The sequence below is a fragment of the Battus philenor genome, unplaced genomic scaffold, assembly GCF_028537555.1.
Source record: "Battus philenor isolate CCGP_79_NKW_IND1 unplaced genomic scaffold, ilBatPhil1.0.hap1 SCAF_24, whole genome shotgun sequence".
NCBI classification, from domain to species: Eukaryota; Metazoa; Arthropoda; class Insecta; order Lepidoptera; family Papilionidae; genus Battus; species Battus philenor.
The window spans coordinates 8,822,559-8,843,665 of NW_027181687.1; the positions used below are offsets into that span (position 1 = coordinate 8,822,559).

The following is a 21,107-nucleotide window of genomic DNA, read 5'->3' on the forward strand; positions in this document are numbered from 1 at the left end:
AATGTGTATATCCTATGTTCTGTGGAATCCAAAATATTTAATAATAAAGAGTGTTTTTTTTTAAATTAAAGATAGCCATCATAATTTACTATACTGGAGAAATTGCAATAAAAATAACTGGCAGCGACAATATGCGGCAAATTAAAAAAAATACAACAATTAAAATGTGGTCAACAATATACTTAACTATAATACATTAGTTAGTTGCGGTAATTGCATTAATGAGTATATGATTCATGATTTATTAAATGAAAATGTTTTCATCGAAAGGTTCACGAGTGGCAGCTACAAGCCGGTAGAGGTCAGGTCCCCCACTAGTTGGATCGATGACTTAGTTACATGGTCGCCGGAAGATGCGGTCACCGTAAAACTGGTCATCGTGATGATCCTTAGGAGGAGGCCTAAACCTTGCAGTTGGCTTTGGTTTATATGATGATGATGTTTTCACTTAATACTTTTTTCATTTACACTTGATTCTCACTGTACATGGTGTTAAGAAGAGCAAAATATGACCAAGACGTACTAATTATCTGGAAATTAAAAATTAAAAATTAGGTAAGTATTTAAGTGTTGTTTTATTTGATAAAAATGTATTCGCTAACCTTTGAAAACGATCTAAGATTAGCGTCGCTGAAACCGTATGCAGTTAGTTTACAAGGTCTTTGGGTTCTGAAAAAAAAAAAACAATTCTGAACAGTTGTAAATTTTAACTAAAGAAAAGAAAAGCAAATAAAAAAATATAGATTGGTCTATGGTTTTCCACAGTAATATCAGATTCAAAAACCAACTTGGACTAAATGAACCATTTACTTTATGTGGGCCGCAAAAAAGAAATTTCAGTTCATAGACAAATATATTTTTATTTTGACTGTATTTTTTTATATTTTCCTCGTACCGTGTTAATGGCAGGGATTTTACCGCATATTTTTTTAATATATTATTTTTTATAAACCTTAATTTATTATATACTTTCATTTAATACTTCACAGACTCTTTTTTCCATTTTATAGAAAAACATGTAACGTATTTAACATGTTAAACATGTAACATGTTTGTATTTAACAAAGTGATCACTTTATTGGAATTCAGAGTTATTGGTAATAGGTGTAGTCTTTAAAGATGTTTTCTGAAAAATGAGCTATACATTCAAGCAATCTTTTATACTTATAATCAATCATCCTGTATATTATACTTACCTAAGATGTACTAACAGCAAATCCTTTGCAATACTGCGTCCGGCTTTGTACCATAGACAACTGTAGACAGCATCGCCAAAATTTATACTCTGTTATTTTAAAAAGAAAACACGTTATTATTCGAATTCAATTTGGACGTAATTTGTTATGGCAAATAACTTATAATAGCGATGTGATGTTACTCAAGATTTTAAAATAGAAAGTCTTATGCACAAGTGCGCAAGGATGAGCCATATATGATATGTAAATAGAGATTAGATAATATAGCACACAGAACAGATGGTTGTTGAGACCGGCAATCGTAGCGTAGAATGTCCAAGGTGCGTAGCGTAACCAAATCTTTTTAGAATTATGGAAAGGCCTAAGTTTAAACGTCCTATGGTTGGAACAATGATGATAGTAGAATCAAACGTAGACAAATATACAGTTTTTCGTCTTCGCATCTCATTCGTAGCGATTTCTTTTTATTCAAAAAATCTTTCTATAATAAGCCAACGTTACATATTATGTTCACTATGTTTTAGGAATTATGGAAGTTTTATGTTTATGTAATTTAGTCTCTTTGTAAGATTAAGTGTATATTTCGAATTGTTAACCAAATAAGATTGATTATCTTAAAAAAAATAAAGTAAATATGCATTCAAACCGATCTCTTCATATAAGAGATACTTAATTTACACCACATTAGTTCGATAATTACATTTACTTATTACTATTACATAAATTTAACTTACAAACTAAAATTTGGTGATAAAAAGTTGAACCTTAAAAACCAACCGGCCTGTAATTAAGGACTTATAATATGGTATAATTATTTCACTTACTGCTCTCATTAACATGTCGCCAAAGAGGCACAGATAAAATATTTGTAGAATGCTCATAAATAAAAATGTTACAAAAGAGCAAGCACTGACAGCGTCGTTCATGATCTGGAATGAATAAATGATAAATAAAAACCTTTTATAATCTATCTATATAAATCTATATAAAAAAATCGACATATGTATTGCTAAACTAAAAACTCGAAACAGGCTTTGCCAATTCCACTATTTTTCTTTTTATATTTTCGCCAAGGTACAAGTTCTTAGGGATAGAAAAAATTTAAAACATTTTTGCAATATAATTAAAATGTCATTTTAAACACCTATGTCAAAACATTCTGTGAAAAGTGATCACACTGAAAAGACTATTTTATAATAGTAACGCGAAGGGGCAATAATTTCTGCCAGTACAATGTCTGCAGAGACAATTATGTAATAAACAATTAGTAATTTTAATATTTACTATCCGAATTTTTCTATTTCTTACTATATCATCATTACGTTATTAATTATCTTTAAAACAACTGATTTTTGGATAGGGTGTACCATAGTAAATTGACGGAAAAAGCTTATTATTCAATAAATGAACATGTAATTAATAATAATTCTTGGCGGTGATATTGTCCGATCATTTTGATTTCATTTAGGCGGTATCTGATAAAATGTGTAGTGAGTTTCTTCCTGCTTCTTGTCTTCAACTATAACACTTTGCGAAGTAGGGTTGAGTCAAAAATAAAATAGATTAAAAAAAAACAAAGAAAAAGATCAATGGGATTTGTTAAAAGTTTCAACGTTGAATTACCGAATATTATCTTTATCATTTTTCTACCTATAACCTATAATCCTGTAAAAAAAATATTACTTTTAGCGCAAAACTCAAGAACGGCTCTACCAATTCGGTTATTTTTTATGTTTTCGTTAAAGTACAAGTTTTCACGGTTAGATAAATTAAAAAAAAATGTGGAACATTGGTAAAATAATACAACAGTTCCGTACAAATACATAAAAGAAAACTAAGCCCACATCGAGTCTACGTCTAGACTACGGTAGGTAAGCAGAGGACTCATTTTTTATGTTAAACCTTTCGCTTTAATATAAAAAATGTATGTTACATGTTACATGGGAGTGGCATATAAAAGGTTAAAAAATACTGCTCTATGGCTTTTGTTTCTGAAGTGGTCTGGTTGGACCCCAGAGGTCTACGGATGACTCGACGGTCGTCTACGCTGACACAACGAAAAAACAGATGTTATAAAAATTTCTAAGCGTGGGTTTATGAAAATGTAATTGCTTTCGTAAGTAAAGAATTAAAATTTTGGCTTTATTTCAGCTATCAATGTATAGGGTTTCACTGTGCCTGATAAATTCTGAGAGGCATTTTTTTCGAGAGACGGAAAAAAAAGCCGGCGAACCTCTCACACACGCCAACCCGTTAAAAATAAAAACACGTAACATAAATGTGTAAACAAAATAAAACATTATATATATATATATATATATATATATATATATATATATATATATATATATAGAATATATATATATATATATAGAATATATATATATATATATATATATATATTCTCGTGTCACGGTGTTCGAACTTGAACTCCTCTGAAACGGCTCGACCAATTTTTACCAAATTTTATATGCGTATTCAGTAGGTATGAGAATCGGCTACTATCTATTTTCCATACTCCTAAGTGATAAGGGTGGTCCACCCCTAATTTTTTTTTTTTAAACAATTTCTTTGGTTTTTATTTTATTATGACAGCATACCAAAATACATACAACCCTAAATTTTCACCCGTCTACGATTAACCCTTATTTTTTATTTGTTAACTAATAGAAGCCTCTAAACGTCCTGATGTAAAAGCCCACTACAAACTTTAGTCGGATATATTTGTGATTGATAAATCTCCGAAAGGATTATGCATATTAACATTATGAAATTGAGTTAGTAAAGGTGCGGTAAGTCGAGCTTTGTAAAAGAAGTCGATTCAAACTCGGTCAGAAATCACAAAACATCCTCCTTGTCCAATATTGTGCTCTGTGTCTCAAGATACTCTCTCGTGTCTACTACCAATGTGTGTTACCAGTGATGAAGCTTACAGTCCTTTAAAGAGCTACGGAGTAGGCTATGCTTTGGATTTCTCTATGAGATCGAACCTCGAAGCCCAGTGGCTTGACAAGTAAGCCGTTAACCCATATCGTGGAAGACTTTGTTAAGGTCGTCAAAAGACTCTAGATGCAGACTAATTTCAACCGGTCATATTGGAAATCTATGGGGGAAACCTATATCCGGGAGTAGACGTCCTAAGATTTCGATAAACCTGATAATTATAATAAAGGTTTTTAAGACCTTGCGGTAACAAACATAAGGTAAAAACATAACAGATGCCGTATGTACTTACCGTAGCATTGAAACCGGTCAGACATATAATTATTGAACTCGATAGAAAATTTAATAATATCGATTTTGAATAGATCTTCTCTAAAACGTTCGTTGAACTAAAAATAATTTTTTATATTTAAGAAATTATTAGATAATTAAAGATTTATTCGATGAAATAATAGGATTTATAAAATGTTTGCGAGATATGACATCCTAGTTACAGTTTATAATTTGACCCAACCGAAACCATGTTCTCTTGTCTTTAATAGGGCAAGGGTGTCCAACTTCATGATAGATGCAATGCTATGCAATTTTTCAAATTCGAATTTATTAGAAAAAAAAATTGTCATTATTAAAAAAAGATATTTAAAAAATCACAGAAATCATATTTATTAAAAAAAACATTAAAAAGCACAAAATGTGGGTATCAAATTTATTTAAAGAAAATGATACATATATAGTATATTTTGATAAATCTTTAAAATTTAGTATGTACTTATTAGTTGACATTCATTTAAAAGTAATTTAAAAACACACACGGAAAGGTAATTTTTTTTTCAATATTAATTAACATTAATGAAAAGGGAACTGGGAGGTAACGTTGGAGGTCTTAAACGAAACGAGTGATAGCTCAAGCTGTAGTCGTCTTTCGGCGCATAAAGTCTCATGTCAAAAATGGCATGGACCTCTTCTCTAGCGACTTTTATTTGTATCAAGAACTTTCAAAGCTTTCAATGTTGCCAAAGTGTGACTCGCGGTTCTGAGTTGCAGGTGAATCTTTGTGCTTGGTCTGATGCAAGCGTCTGAATGTGACACCGATTCTCAACATCCATTAAATACTTAGTCTTGCCATAAATATTGTTATAAAGAAAAGCACGATTTTTTTTTTATACGTAACATTTATTCCTTTCATAGTGAGTTAGTTTAATACATCAATATATAACTATTAAAAATATACAATGTTTATTCGAAGTGGTCTCCATTGGCTGCAATACAGTCTTTTAAACGTTGAGGCCAGTTATCAATAGCAGCACGAACTCTTTCTAGAGGAAAATTCTTCACTGCCAACCGAATGGATCGTTTTAGGGACTCCAAATTATCATGGCGTTTAGAGCAAGCCTTACTCTCTAAAACTGACCATAAATCATAATCCAATGGATTTAGGTCAGGACTTGACGACGGCCAGTTTTCAGTGCTGATAAAGTCCGGAACGTTAGTTTTCAACCAAGATTGGGTGGATCGAGCTCTATGACCCGGTGCCGAGTCTTGTTGAAAGCACCATTCTTTGTTATTGAACATGGTGTTAGTTAAAGGCTTAACTACCGTCTCAAGAATGGTATTTTGATAAACTTGTGCCGACGTTTTAATACCTTTTTCACAAAAATATGGCTCAGTCACCCCTTCATAGCTAACACCCCACCAAACCATCACTGAAGTGGGATAATGCCCACGTTGTAATCTGTTTACTAATTGCGAAGCTTCTTTAGAGCTTCCAGCATAAATACGGTCATTTTGTTTATTAAAATACTGCTCAATTGTAAAAATTTTCTCATCCGTAAACAAAATTTTTTTGTGACCTCCCTTTGCGTACCGCTTAAGTAGTTGTTTGGATTTTACCACCCTATTCTTCTTTAAATTATCAGTTAAGAAGTGACCAGTACGTCTCTTATAGGCTGCAAGTCCTAAGTCATCTTTTAATATACGCGACATGGTTCTAGGAGCTATCTTCATCTCCCGAGATAAAATCTTTTGCTTACGGACAGGATTTCTTCGAATTCTTTCCCTAACTGCTTTAATCACCTTTTTCACACGAACGGTACGTGGACGGCCAGATCTTTTTCTGTCACAAACAGAGGAGGTATCATTGTACCTATCAATAGCCCGGTAAACAAACATTTGACTAATACCAAGCGGGTGGAGGGTTTTAAAAATTGCACTTTTCTCCATACCTACTTTATGTAAGGCAATCACAGCGATTCGGTTCTCTTTATCACCCCACTCCATTTTAATATAACAAAATATTTAACAATATAATGGCGCGAAAATAAGAAAACACATCAAGCAATCATATAAAAATGACAGATTCCAAATTCAAACGTAATATTTTCTTTTTTTGAATAGTAACAGTATTTATGGCCAGACTAAGTATAGCTTTAGTGAAAATTAAATAAATTGACTTACCTTATAAGGCGTTGATGCCGTTTTATTAATTTCACAAGTTTACCTCTAATATAACTATGGTCATCGCTTCTCTTGTAATATTCTTTGGGAAATAGATTTTCAAATTCATAACTTAGTAATCGGAACTGAATTCGGATGTAGGTACAGCAAAAGTAGTAAAAATAATCAGCCGCACATATTTGTAGAAGAACTATGCATTCTGAAATAAATATTTGTTGCTTTCTTAAAACTTCTAGAATTTTTTTAAGATAACTTGAATATGCCTTGTAATAATCATTATGATTATTTATTATAACTGTAATGATAATTAAAAAATTGATACGGACTTGCAAATTTACATGGCAGTGTGCAGGCTACATGGCGTGCAGAACGCAAGACTTTAAGATTCTGAAATGGTGACCACAGAGACGATCACCTACAAAGTGGACAAACGTCCTTGTTAAGGTCATTGGAAGATGCTGAATGCAAGCCGCTTCTAATCGTTGTTATAGAAAAAATATAGAGAGGTCTATGTTGACGAACTTAACATATTCAGCCGTCCACCTTATGAGTTGAATGGTTCGTGGCCGCCTCTCTAAAATTTTAAGTGTGTGGCAACCATCTGTTCAGCGCGCCATGTGTCTTGCCCACTGCCACTTAAGCTTACTAACCCGCTGGGTTAAAGTTGATGAGGTTGAGGTGAACAAATTTGAATTAATATTAGTAACTAATTCATAAACTAAGGTTTTTAAGTTGACGGTTGATAGGGATGATATTAATGATTATGAAATTCGGTATCAGATAATTGATTTGTTAACAAGAACTGGAATATCAACTTGTCGCCAAGTTCCATTTTCCGGAATTGCATTTTGATATTACTGAATTGTTTCCTGAGCCTTGCTTTCATTCCGATCTCCGTGATAACACCAGCGTGAGCATATAATTAGATAGAAGGCTCAGCTAGGAATTTTTGTAATTCCCTACATTAAGAACTAAATATATTTAAAAAAGTATATATTATCTTTTATTGCGGGTTTTATAGGTTGGTAGCTTCGTAGGTTGTTCTTAATAAATGTAATAAGGTCGAAAGAAATTATTTAATCATTAAACATATAAATATAAGTAAATAAGTTCACAAATTTTTTAAAATGTATTAATATGTAAATTTAAATATTAAATAAAACTAAAATTTATTTTACCATTTCGTTTGTTTTCGGAAGACGCTGGATGTAGGTCGCTTCCAACTGCTTGTATTTAAAATCTAAGTTCAGCAGTCGACGTCTTACGGCTGAAATTCTAATGATAACGATAATTCAATTATTAAAACAATAGATTTACCTGACCATATTTGTTTCAGATACACATAAGGCCAATACTTCATATTAAACGCATCAAATGGATAGATAACAAAGAATGGCAAAGCGAGTTCTAGTTCTTTGGTTTCCATGTACTTTATAGCTATTATTATTAAAGGCATAAAACTGAAAGAGATAACTAAACCAATGTTAAAAACATTCAGTGATTTTAGAACAAAGTTCAAAAATCTCCTTTCCTCTTTTTCAATTCTTTTTTTCTCTTCCACATTTTGTTCTTCTGCACTATTAAGTTCCCGTAACTCATGTACTATATTGTCAATTAAAGAATTATAAATAATTAAAAAAAGTGTTTTAATATTTGAAACTCCGCATAGCATTAAGCACGGGGCAGTCTGTGCAAGTTCCCTTATGTCGTTTTGATTTTGTATTCCATCTATAAACCAATATACTGCTCCTGGCATATCACTGTTCAACCAAATATAATTAAAAACAAATAAACATCGATATTTTATAATTTGCCAACGATTTAATTTACTCGGCTCTAAGAATAATCCGAGAGTATTAAAAATAGAATTTATGCTTCTCAATGTTTTTTCGAATAGTGTTTGTTCCGCCATCTTGTAGAAAATAATACCGTAATACAAAATAGCGTCTACTTATATTACCTCGTGTAGTATTAAATAAATTACAATTCAATTGAAAGAAGGCGTTATGCTTGTTGACACCTGAAAGGAAAAAAAAATAAAAGTCTTATATATGGTGATAGAGAAATCAAATTTTATCAAAGTTTTGTTTATGTCGCGGTAAAAAATTTATTTCTATTTACAAAAAATACCGTCAGCTATATTAATACACTGATGATATCTTAATAGTCATCAACCATGTTTTATTTATTTCAAAGCGTATAAAGTTAAGAGGAATGACATTAGAAAACTGTGTAAATTGTTTTTCCGATCACATAGTGTTCAGAATGATGGAATTAAATTTCACTTTATACATTTAAAACTAGAGTAGGCTCTCGAGAAAACCCGCGTGCTTTGCTCTCTATACAAGACGTTTAGACTAAGCCACCTCGAACTCGCAGAAACTGCAAATGTTATTTAGGCAGCAGTGTTAGCCATGTTAAAATACTAAATAGGTTTCTCCTCATCGCTCTGCCAAACCGCGAAAAATGTAAATGCCAATAATGTATCAGAAATGACAAACAATAAGACAAACTAATAAAGACGTACCAGAGGACAGGCCACATAGCACCCCAGACAACTTGCCGTTGGGAACTTGAAGTCCTGATTGGTCTCTAACCACGAACCGGCCAGCGCCGCGTAGAAAGTCCAGTCACAAGGTGCATGCCGTTTTCATTCTGCGTATTGTAAATCTATTGAGAGGGTTTAAGTTCAACAGTAAACATTCTACAGATGAAATGATGATGACACCTTATCACCATCACAATAGCTCACTAAAACAAATATGCAAATTTACTATTAGGAAAACCGGAAAGTAATGTCGTTTCTGTGTTTATTTGATTGTCATTTGGTAGCTCATTACGCACTTGAAAAACGTTGTATACTAGATGGCAAAAGATTGTTGATAAAGAAAGTGAATATATTATTAATAAAAAATAAAAATATAGTCGTGTAAGTTTAACTTAAGAAAGCGCATTACTTTCTGGGCCCCCTAATAGTTATTGAAAGAGTTCCAGAAGAGTTCACCATAGTTCATGTGGCCGATAAAAATTATCTTCAACTTATTTTGATGCGTAAATAGCTATAAGCTTCTTTTTTCTTTTTTAGATTTCCTCCGTTAAATATTTGATCAGTTCGTAAGAAATATTAATCGTAAAGTCCTTCAATTAGAATCGATTGAACCAAAGTGACTCCTTCATTGAAAAGACGTGTTAAGTTCAGTCATATTATGCTCAGTTAGTGGGACCCACTTGAGTTATTTTTGTTATTGCGTACAATTAATTGTTTCTGATGAAACCAATCAGCTCGGCGGCAAATAATTTTAATTCTAAGAATATCGCACATTGGAACTTATATTCAAGTCATGTCAATCGTCGAATCCAACTCGGCTGGGCTGCGTTCAGAAAACTCCGAAACATCTTCTCGTCCAATATGTGTTACTAGTGATGACTTCTGGAATTGGCATTGGCAAGCACACGGTAGACGACTAAAAATAAGCGACATTGGTACTTAGCGGATTGGGAAGTAGAAGCGGTAGTGGGTACGATACATGGATCGAAAAATAGATGACTACCGGAGCCTTAAGATTTTTGAGTAATTGCAATTGTTGTGTTTGAAGTTATGCTGCTAGCCGATTAAGTCTTTGTACAGCTTAGAGAGGCTTTTTCAGGCTGATGTAGCCAGTTGCGGGAGGGGGGGAAAGTTTCTAAGTGAGCTTCGAAACTTTCCCCGCGGAAGCGGAGGAGGCGGTTTTTGAATAGAGAACCCATCTTCAGTCCATACTGGTGCAGCGTAGGACGTTCACGTTCACGGTGAAAAGACGAGAGAGTCCAACACCATGTTTTACATAAATACTTTATATTACAAAAGAGGATTTATTTTTTATGATTTTGTTACATCCTTTACACGATTTATTAACATCACAAAGGATAAAAACAGACGATTGCAAACACCTGATACTATAGTATTCAAATGTCTACGTAATTACCGGTTACACGAAGTGTTTCGCGATGGGAAAATACACGATCTTGGTCGCTAATCACCTGGTTATGCCATGTTTTGACATTGCCTTCTGGAACTTAATTGTATATTATTTGCTATGAACCGGAAAACTGCTGTTTTTTTATTTTTTAGTTTCATTATTTTAACGGAGAATTCTATTTAAGAACAGTGACGATGACTAGACTATATATATTATAATTATGATACGCTGCCAAAACTTTTCAGTTAAATGTAGAGACAGAAGTTAAAACAGAAATTTTATTGACTTTTTTGAAGATTTCTTTTCTTTACTGGCATTTACTGATTCCTCGGCTTGGACTGTCAATCATTATTTGCATAAATTGTAATTCAAGGTTGCCCAAGGAGACCGAACGTTGATTTGATCGGTTGCTGTTGTCAGAGTATCCGGCTTGCGATAATGTTATTTCAGAAACGGAGTGTCTGAAAAAATCTTCTGCGTCATTAATATCTATACATAATGCCAAGGTTAGGCCAGAAGTTTTTTTTTTGCTTAAAGTAAAATTTTAAAACTTTTACCACTCTTAACTATTCGTGAATTTGTTTGTTCTATGTATATATTGACTTATATACTCTGTTAAATTAATTTAACATGTAATACGAAAGTCAATTGAACTTTCATCATAAAAAATTATTACATAACAATATGATTATAAAGCATTTACTTTCTAACAATGCAAAACGCAATAAAATATTAAAATAAAATAATAAGTCTTTTTAATAATCTAGAATATAATTAAACTCTTAAAAATTAAATGATAGTATAGTCTACGTAACTGATGTAATAAAGTTGACTATTTTTTAGCGGTCTATTGTAATTCAACATGGCGTACTTCCGGATATTGCTTATTTCTGCAGCAGAAACGTCAAATTCGTTTTGGCGCGCTTGTCACGGTCATTGAAGACACGCTCGAGTCATACTTTTGTTTTGAAATTAGGTTATTCATAAATATATTTTTAATTATAATGATTTATATTATTAGGAATTAATTATTAATTTTTCATTAACGAATATTAACAAATTTTGTCATAAACTTGACGTTAGAATATGTGTAATTACTGTATTGAAATCTTTTTCTTCCATGGCTTATATAATGTAAGAAGTTTAGTACACCAAATGTCAGGATAAGGAAATAAATTAAAATAAAATACTGAACTATGACAAAAAAATTCTATTTTTATACAATTTTTTGAGTAACTCAATTTTATTACTTGTTTTAATTTTGTTTGTTGCTATATATGGTGTTGAGTAGTGCAAAATATGACCACGAACTACTAATAATCTGGAAAAAAATTGAATATAGTAAATATTAATAAAAAGAGAAAAGTTCTATAAAAATTTTAACAGTTTTTACTGACCTTTGCAAATGACGTGAGGTTAACATCGCTGAAACCAAATGCAGTCAGCTTACATGGCGTATGTGCTCTAAAAAAAATTTAAAATAAATATGAATTAATTTCAACTGGGTTAAAAAAATTCAATTCATAAATAAACATCATCATCATCGTGCTAGCCGATAGAAGCCCACAGCAAAGCATAGGCCTGCTTCTAAAATTGGTACGATGACCGGTCTTGCGGTGCCCGTATCCATCTGCTTATATTCAAATGAAATAAGTTATAATGTAACTATTTAATGGAATCAGGCGTTATTTTGCGGAAGTCCATCTTAAGTAAGAAAATATAATATTCAGCCACTTCCGCACATGCAGTGCTAGTCGTGCAACAAAGTGCACCGCCCGCCAGCCCGCTGATAAATGCGCATGCGGCAAACAATGCGAATTACACAACTGCCACCGTTAAATCATTCAACACGTGTTTCACCACTCCACGGGGCATCTTCAGGAGTTATGTTACACCGATTAGTGCCAAACACAGAGTCAAGTGTGACTACCATTGCATGTGCGGAAGTGGCTTAATATTGGTCCTTTTCTTACTTATAAAATTACTGTTGATAAAATGTAAATACAATAAGAACTACAATTTCTATTTAATTAAACAGGGTGATTCAAAATAAGTGTAGAAGCTTTTACTAATAATCAATCATCCTGTATGTTTCGTAAAACTAAAGCGTTTCACTTACCTAATTTGAACTAACAGTAAATCTTTCGCAACTCCGCGGTCAACGATATACCACAGAGAATTATACACGGCATCGCTTACCTCCATACTCTGTGAAACACAAAAAAAAAACGGGTTTCTCGTGGGCCCGACTTCCGGTAACAGTTGATGCAACCGTTTAAATGATATTTATAAAACCGGTTTATAACGATCGTACTTACCGCACTCATTAACATGTCGCCAAAGAAGCAAAGAAAGAATATTTGTAAAAGACTCAAAAACAGAAACGTTACGAATGAGCTAAGTATCACAACGTCATTCATGATCTGTAATAAAAGAACGTTGAAATATTGTTAATGTTCATTTATTTATGCCCTTACCTCATATATTCACATGATAAAGGTTTTTTTAAATTTTTTGAACAGTATGTGTTTTATGACCGGCTCCCCCAAACTCGATTTACTATGTATATATGTGTATATGTATATGTATATATATACACATACGTACATATATATATGTATATAAATACGTATGTACATATATATATATATATATATATATATATATATATATATAATGCTTTAATGAATTTATAAAAAAATGCAATTCGGAATAATTTGTTCGTCTCCAGGCTAGCGCAATTTGATTGAAACTATAATCAGATTGTTTTTCTCTCTTTCATAAAGCCATCCTTCAATTTTTATATCTTACTTCATCTGTTCTGGGTACCCAAGGGCAACAGCTACAATCATAATTTATTTACTTATATTTCTTATTTCCATACTCTTCTTCCTTCCATCTCAATGTCATCCATTCATTTCTTTACCATTCATCACAAATTCTCGCATTTTAACTTTTGTATTCCTTTCATACCTCGCCTTACTTACGTCACCTTTCCTCAACAAATAACTACAGGTGCCGCGATTCATTCCTATATATATTTTGTTGTACTCAGCTTATTTGTTTCTCATTATACTTATTTCTATAATCCCCCTGCAACTTAAGGGTTTCAAACATACCTTTGACCAAGATGATCCCACAACAAACATGTATGGCAAGTTTTACATCCTTAATACAGTTGTATAGCAGTTTAAACCTATGCTTTATTATCACTAACAATATTATAGGATTTTTTGTCATCTTTTTTTATTAATTACATGATAAGTTAGAGACATTACATGAGAGTGTATTGTAATACCGTATATTTTTGTTCAAAAAAGAGTCACTTATTTTTATGAAACCTAGAGAAAGGTATAACAAGAGAGTATAGTACGTTGATACGTAAAGTTAACAGTTTATAACATTTTTGTGTATCAAAATTTGTCATTGTTTACGATTTAAATACAAAACAAAAAAAAACACGAAACCACTGTTCATTTTGTTTCCATCATTAGACAAATGAAACTTACCGCCATAGGCCAATGAATTGGCATGTTGAAGCGGCAATAGGCAACGCACGTAACGTGCAGAACTCCTGGCACCTGGGGCTTTAAGGTTGTGGAGATTGAGATCACGGATCGACAAGCTTGCACTAACAAGATGACGCTGGATGCAGGACATTTACAAGTGGTCTTATTGGAAATCTAGGAAGAAGACCATTGTTCAACTATGGACAAAGGTCAAATAATTACAGATAAATACTTACAGTTACATTAAAACCGGTAAGACAAATAATAGCCGAGCTTGAAATAAAATTTATCAATGTCGACTTTGAATATATTAGCTCCAGTGTATTCGTTGATCTGGAAACAAGAAACCTCTAAGATATATTTTGTCAAATATTAAACTGTAATCACAGCTAATCCTGGGACCTTATTTACTGTATGAGTTTTAAGCCAAGCGTCTTTAGAACTTTGCTATATAAAACCAGGTGTATCTAGCATCAATTTTTGGATTTTTTTTGATGTATTTAAAATGAACGATTGATAATATGAGGATCGATAGAAGAGAATGACAATAAAAAGTAATGAGGAAATAATTATTAAAAATAAAAAATTCCTCTTCCAAAAAAAAAAAGTTTGCGAAAGGTCCCCAATAACGGGGAAAATTCTAAAATCAAAAAAATAAAATTTTTTGATAACAAAACTAAAAAGGTATGTTCATGTATGATGACAAGGGTATGTTCAACAATATCTTCTGGGCGAGTCTTTAGAGTTTGTTTTTATATCTTTACATAATATTATGTTGCTACATGGTCCAACATATTATGCACAAAACATATGAATTAAAGATATTAAATTGACAATACCTGATTAGTCGTTGATGCCATTTTATTAATTTTATAATTTTTTGCTTGATATCACTTTGATCGTCATCTCTCTTGTTGTGTTTATTGGGTATTAAATTTTCAAATTCATAACTAAGGAAACGAAATTGAATACGAATGTAGGTGCAGCAAATATAGTAGAAATAGTCAGACGCGCACATGTCTGACAAAACTACGGACTCTGAAAATTATATTAAGTTTTTATTATTATGTCTTCTCTTAATAATTACTTATAGAAATTTTAATATTTATTTTTTTACTTTGCAAGTCGTAATTATGTAATATAATAAATTAATAAATAAACCAATAAACGCCCACTGCAGGGCATTGTCCTCCCCCAATGATAGTTGCCTGCGATCGCTAATTGCGCTGTTCGAATCCGGCAACTATTTGCGACCTTGACTATGTCGTCTGTGCATCTATTGTGGACCCGCGCCGCCGATCCTAGCGAGTGTCGGTTGCATGAACAAATTTGAAATTATAAGGGTATTAAAAGAATCAATCCGTCGATCAGCGGATTAGCAAGTTGAAGTGGCAGTGAACAGGTCAATTACCGCGCGGAAGTAATGGCCTGTGGGACTTTAAGGTTCTGTGGTGAAGACCATGTATAAGCAAGCGCAGCGAAGGACGTTAAGTAACCAGGTACACAGACAAATTTGTGAAGGTTGATTAAATTGTGAAAAAGCTACGAGTGAAGTCTAAGTTAAAAGCTAGAGGTTTTAAAGATGAAAAAATAATGAAACGAACAATTTACCTGACCAAATTTGTTTTAGATACACAAAAGGCCAATATTTAATGTTGAACGAATCAAATGGATAGAGAACAAGAAATGGCAAGGCGAGTTCTAATTCTTTGGTTTCTACGTACTTTATAGCTATTAATATTAAAGGCATAAAACTGAATGCGACCAGTAAACCAAAAGATAAAGCATTAAATGATTTAATAACCGAATCTAAAGTTCTCTTTTCTTTCTTTGCAATGATATTTTTAGCTTCAATGTTAAAATCCATTTCGTTTACATCAAGTTCCCGTAATATATCTACCAAATCATTGACTGAACGTTCGTTAATGATCAAATAAAGTGTTTTGAATTTGGAAAGCGTAGCTATTAACGAACATGGGGTAATTGTCGTGAGTTCTGCCATATCTTTTCCGTTTTTGATATTATCTATAAACCAGAATATAGATCCGATTACTTCGATGGATAACCAAATAGTATTGATAATATAAATGCAACGTTTTTTAGTAATTTGCCAACGAACAACTTTTCTTCGTTCCAAAATTAAACCAGAGACGGCAAAAAAAAACTTTAAACGATTCAACGAATTCTCGAATAACGATTGGTTCGCCATATTGATGAAACTGACATGATAATACAAAATGGCGTCTACTTATAACACTTCGTGTAATTGGAAGTCTTAAATAAATTAGAATACAATCGAATGCAGTTGTTTTGCTTGTTAACACCTAGTAGCGAAATAATTAATAGAAAATGAATGAATTGACTTCGTATACATGGTGATTGCGGAAATTTGTGAAGTTTATTAAAGATTTATTTTGGAAAAAGTATTTTCATTAGAAAAATCTATTTTTAACAAGCACTGATTGAATATCATTTTATAATTTGTGTGATAAAAATATATTAATAATCCAATCAATCCGAAGCCCCCTCTTGGGGGGTTTTGTTTTAGTCCCTGCAATCAACAAACGTCGAAGTGATCTAAGAACTACGAACTTCCAATCTAGAAAAATATCTAATGCTAGCCTAAATCGATGCTTCCGAGAAAGAAAAGAGAAAAGCTTAGTAACTGTTAATATAAATGAGGCCCGAAGTGAGTGACCGCGTTTCATAAGATAATAATAAAATGTTTAATAAAACTTTTTTATGACGTGAAGTTGAAATTTAATCAGTTGATGGTGTCAAGATAAGTTAATGAATCTACAGCAACATGTCGACAAAAAGCTTGACTGTCAAAATTTTGTTTACCGTCAAAATCTTGCACACCCGACAAGCGTCCCAAACGCCACAGCTCACTTGTTGCATTTTGAGATGTCTAACATAGCATTGTCGCGTCAGCGAATAAAGTGATTTGACTTTTTAAAAATGATCTTACATTTTTACACACACCCACTCACATACACACACATATATATATATATATATATATATATATATATATATATATATTAACTATTATTAACTAATGCGTAAGCTACTTGGAGAACCCACAACATAGTCAATGTTGCAAGAAGTTCCAGAATACGGACATATACCTAGCAGTGAGTCTCACGCTGACATGGTGATTATGATGATGAAATAAGTAGAAATGAAATATTCTAAGTAAAACATTTATTACATGATTAAGAATTTCAATACATTTTTTCTTAATTTTGGAGTTCAGACCACTAACCGGCAAGCGCAGCGAGAAACGTCCATCCACAAGGGAGTCGGACGTCAGTCCACGGATGACCTTGTTAAGATTCTCGTAAAACGGATGTAGGTCACTTCCAACTGATTCTATGTCGCGCTTATTTCTATTATTATCTGTGGCAGTTTACTCTTTTATAGCAGGAATAGCTTTCAGCTTATCCTGGTCACTTTTGAGTTATTCAATTTATGTTTTATTCAACTAGGGCAAGAGAATTGGACAAACATGCGTTAATTTTTAATCATTTAAAAATTATTTATAAGACACAGGCTAAATAGTTATAGATGTAAAAGTTTTAAGATGTTACTATATAACTCATTTGTCAGGAAAAAGCTTTAGACCATTTGCACTTATTTCTAATGACCGAGTATAGTGATGACACTGAAACTATTAGAATGCGACAGGGAAATATTTTCTGGTAGTAAACATTCTGTAGGAAGATCTGAATTTTAGAAACACTTTTTCTTACCTTATTATTATTACACTATTTATTATTATACAGTTACTGAAATCATTCTGCCTTGGGCTTTCCCCAAACGTTGCAACAGTGACCGGTCTTGCGTTGCTCTACTTTGACTAAGTTGTCGGCAGAGTGCATGCACACCTTTAAATCTTTTAGATCTATTACTAATCATCCCTGTATAATAATATAAATTATTATATATTATAACGCTTTTGGCTAAGATTCTGTTTTCCGAGAAATTCACTTGTTTCAATATAACTTTTAAAGTTAACCAAAAACCACTATTGGTAATAGGAGTGCCAAATAACAATCATGATATGAACAAGCTACGATGGAAAATAGGGCTAGATTAAAAAGGGGTTGTATTGTAATTTAAATAATTATAGCTTTGGTCATGCACCTTATCCTTTACGTCAATCACATGATTACCGCCTACCCGCCGTCTCAAACCATTCGTCAAAATATTATAAATGCAGTCCAAAATAAGAATAAAATAATGTATCACTTTCAGGTTATATTATATCAAGAATATATATAAATATATATATCAAGAAAAGAATGTATAACTTTGAAAAAAAATGTGTTTATCTAAGTTAAGATATCTTGTCTTGTATTTATCTTGTGTTTCCGCACCAGAGCGAAATTGAACTCGTTTTGTCTCAGGTTTTGCCTTTAGTCTAACTAACTCTTTCAGAAATCCCAGTAGACCCTTGATGTCGCTGACTATCTCAAGGTGTCTCCCCCAGTGGACAAAGGTGGCACTGTTGCTACATTTACCACCCCCGTACACTAGAGTAGTACATGAGCAGCAGTGTCCTATTCTTCAAAGCATGCCCAGGGGACTTTCCATAACACCTGAAGTAAATATATGTTTGTAAAGAAAACGGTTAAGTTTCTTGCCACTAGACGCAGTAGAGTCCCGTCAGACGAAGAGTTTATGATGATGATGATGAAGGTTTTAGAGAGTCAGCAGCTTATTCTATGACTTGCTTTTTAGCTTGCGGCATTCCTCATGGTTTGTCCAATCTTTGAGGGATGTAATTCAAAATTTGTTTTTGATTTTTAAAGATTTTCAACCAGACGGTTTAAGTGTACTTAACAATACATATATATATATATATATATATATATATATATATATATATATATATATATATAATAAACTTTCTAGAATAGTCTAAGTGTCGCAATTAAACAGTGTACATAGCGGAAACTGGTTTGAGAACGACGATAAGTAACAATCAGTAAGTAAACCCAAAATACTGCGGTCCCGGCCACGAGCCGAGCTTTGAAACATTGCAACTTGTTGCTTCGAGGTAAGAGAATAAAAACCGACGGGACCGTCCGACGTTATACGACCACCAAACGAACAAAAAAAATTGTGAAGCACGAATGGAATAAAGTAAAAGGGTTCTGTATCTAAACTTTCAGAAGTTTTTTTATTTATCTATGATAAAATAACAAAGAATTGGTTACCTATAAATATTGTCTATTATACATACAGGCTGGCTGGTTATAGACGCTTTTTTCTATATCACATCTGAAAATCTCTGCCATCACACAGAGATTTTCAACTATTTTAATTCAATATTTTTTCCATTTACCATTTAATAATACAGGAGTTACTTACTCAAGAAAATATTAAAAATGAAATTTTGTATTTTGTATAGTTCACACTTACACGAGTACGCATTATTTTATAGGTTAGCTACTGCTTACAAACAAGTCCCCATTGGAAGTGCTGCAATGTCCTATTCATACCATATTACCACACTGCAACCCAACTGCCAAGGAGGTTATTGTATATCCCCCCATAAATATTTTTGAAGGTGGACTATGCTCTGCACTGGAAATCTATGAACTGAAACGACGACGACGACTTTTTAACAACTTTAATTTAATATAATAATGTTATTTCTACAGTTGATCTGATTTTCTATTTATTAATCTATAGAAATAGACTGTAGAAACAATTACAAAACATATCTCATTTTTCCTTTAATATACTTAAAAATTTTTTTTACAATGTTATTTAATAAAAATATAATGAAAGGTCGAAGAAAAAGAATACTTTATTTAAAGAAAGAAAAAAAAATCCGACGGTTTTCCGATTTATTATTCTCGCAAAGAACCCTAAAGCTACCCACACTGATACTGATTTATCTTCGTGTACAGATTAAAAAGGAAACGCAAACCCGACATTCAAATTCCGAAGCTACTCTAACGTGATGAAAGGCTTTATGCGATTTATGCCGCTGCCGCAAATGGGAAAAAGGAAAAAAAAGAGCATCCTGCCTACCACTTTAATAGTTAGTACGCAATATGGAGACTAGTGTGATACACTTCTCTGTGTAAAAGTCGACTGGATTTTTTATGCAGTGAACTGTTTACAAATATCCTCATATTTTTGATCACTTATTATGTCTACATATACATAGCTATTTAATGGAATCAGGCGTTACCTCGCGGAAGTCCATCCTAAGCAAGAAAAGGACCAATATTTAGCCACTTCCGCACATGCAGTGGTAGTCGTGCAATGAAATGCACCGCCCGCCAGCCCGCTGATAAATGCGTATGCGGCAAACAATGCGAATCACACAACCGCCACCACCAAATTACTCAACACGTGTTTCACCCCTCCACGGGGCATCTTCAAGAGTTATGTTACACCGATTAGTGCCACTCTTTGACTCTGTGTTTGGCATGGCGCATTGTTTGCCGCATACGCATTTATCAGCGGGCTGGCGGGCGGTGCATTTCGTTGCACGACTACCACTGCATGTGTGGAAGTGGCTAAATATTGGTCCTTTTCTTGATATACTTAGCTGCCAGCTCGAGCTGGTGATTCGGCGTGGGTAGACAGGCGTTAGGTGGACAGGCGACATTATTAAGATTGAGGGAAGTCGCCGGATACGGGCAACGCGAGATCTGTCATCGAGGATATTGTTGGGGGAGGCTTATGTCTTGCAGGCTGTGTCGGAACACAGGGGTACTCGAATTCGGAATACTAAGCGGATATTATCGACGATTGACAGCCCCAGTCAAGGTCCGCTTACGGGAGCCCTTGAACGTACCCTCTCAAAATCCAAAAAAAAATTAAATAGAAGTATATGGAGCCGCGAGCCAAGGCTGTTCACTTCGTTAAGCTAGGTGTCCTCTGCGCCATGCCATCACGAACCCTCGAGCAGCCGTGAGAGTCCGGTTCAAAAAAAAAAGAAGTTATTATACTACTGATAAATTTTTTGTTCTATCTGTAAATATTAAACAAAGCTTACATCTTTTTTCTATTTAATACAT

General features: G+C 33.1%; 2 protein-coding genes across 2 annotated transcripts; both read right to left on the reverse strand.

Annotated features, from left to right (window-relative positions):
- Positions 1–464: 464 nt before the first annotated feature.
- On the reverse strand, positions 465–8,505 carry LOC137924523 (odorant receptor 67c-like). The gene is made up of 7 exons (XM_068767912.1): positions 7,911–8,505; positions 6,594–6,792; positions 4,432–4,528; positions 2,021–2,125; positions 1,197–1,285; positions 603–669; positions 465–530 (listed from the first exon to the last, which is right to left on the reverse strand). Exons 1-7 carry the CDS (start codon positions 8,503–8,505, stop codon positions 465–467), a joined length of 1,218 nt encoding a protein of 405 aa, XP_068624013.1.
- A 3,302-nt stretch (positions 8,506–11,807) lies between these two features.
- Positions 11,808–16,270, reverse strand: LOC137924722 (odorant receptor 67c-like). Its single transcript, XM_068768141.1, has 7 exons — positions 15,673–16,270; positions 14,901–15,099; positions 14,298–14,394; positions 12,871–12,975; positions 12,672–12,760; positions 11,950–12,016; positions 11,808–11,873 (listed from the first exon to the last, which is right to left on the reverse strand). Exons 1-7 carry the CDS (start codon positions 16,268–16,270, stop codon positions 11,808–11,810), a joined length of 1,221 nt encoding a protein of 406 aa, XP_068624242.1.
- Between the last annotated feature and the right edge of the window lie 4,837 nt (positions 16,271–21,107).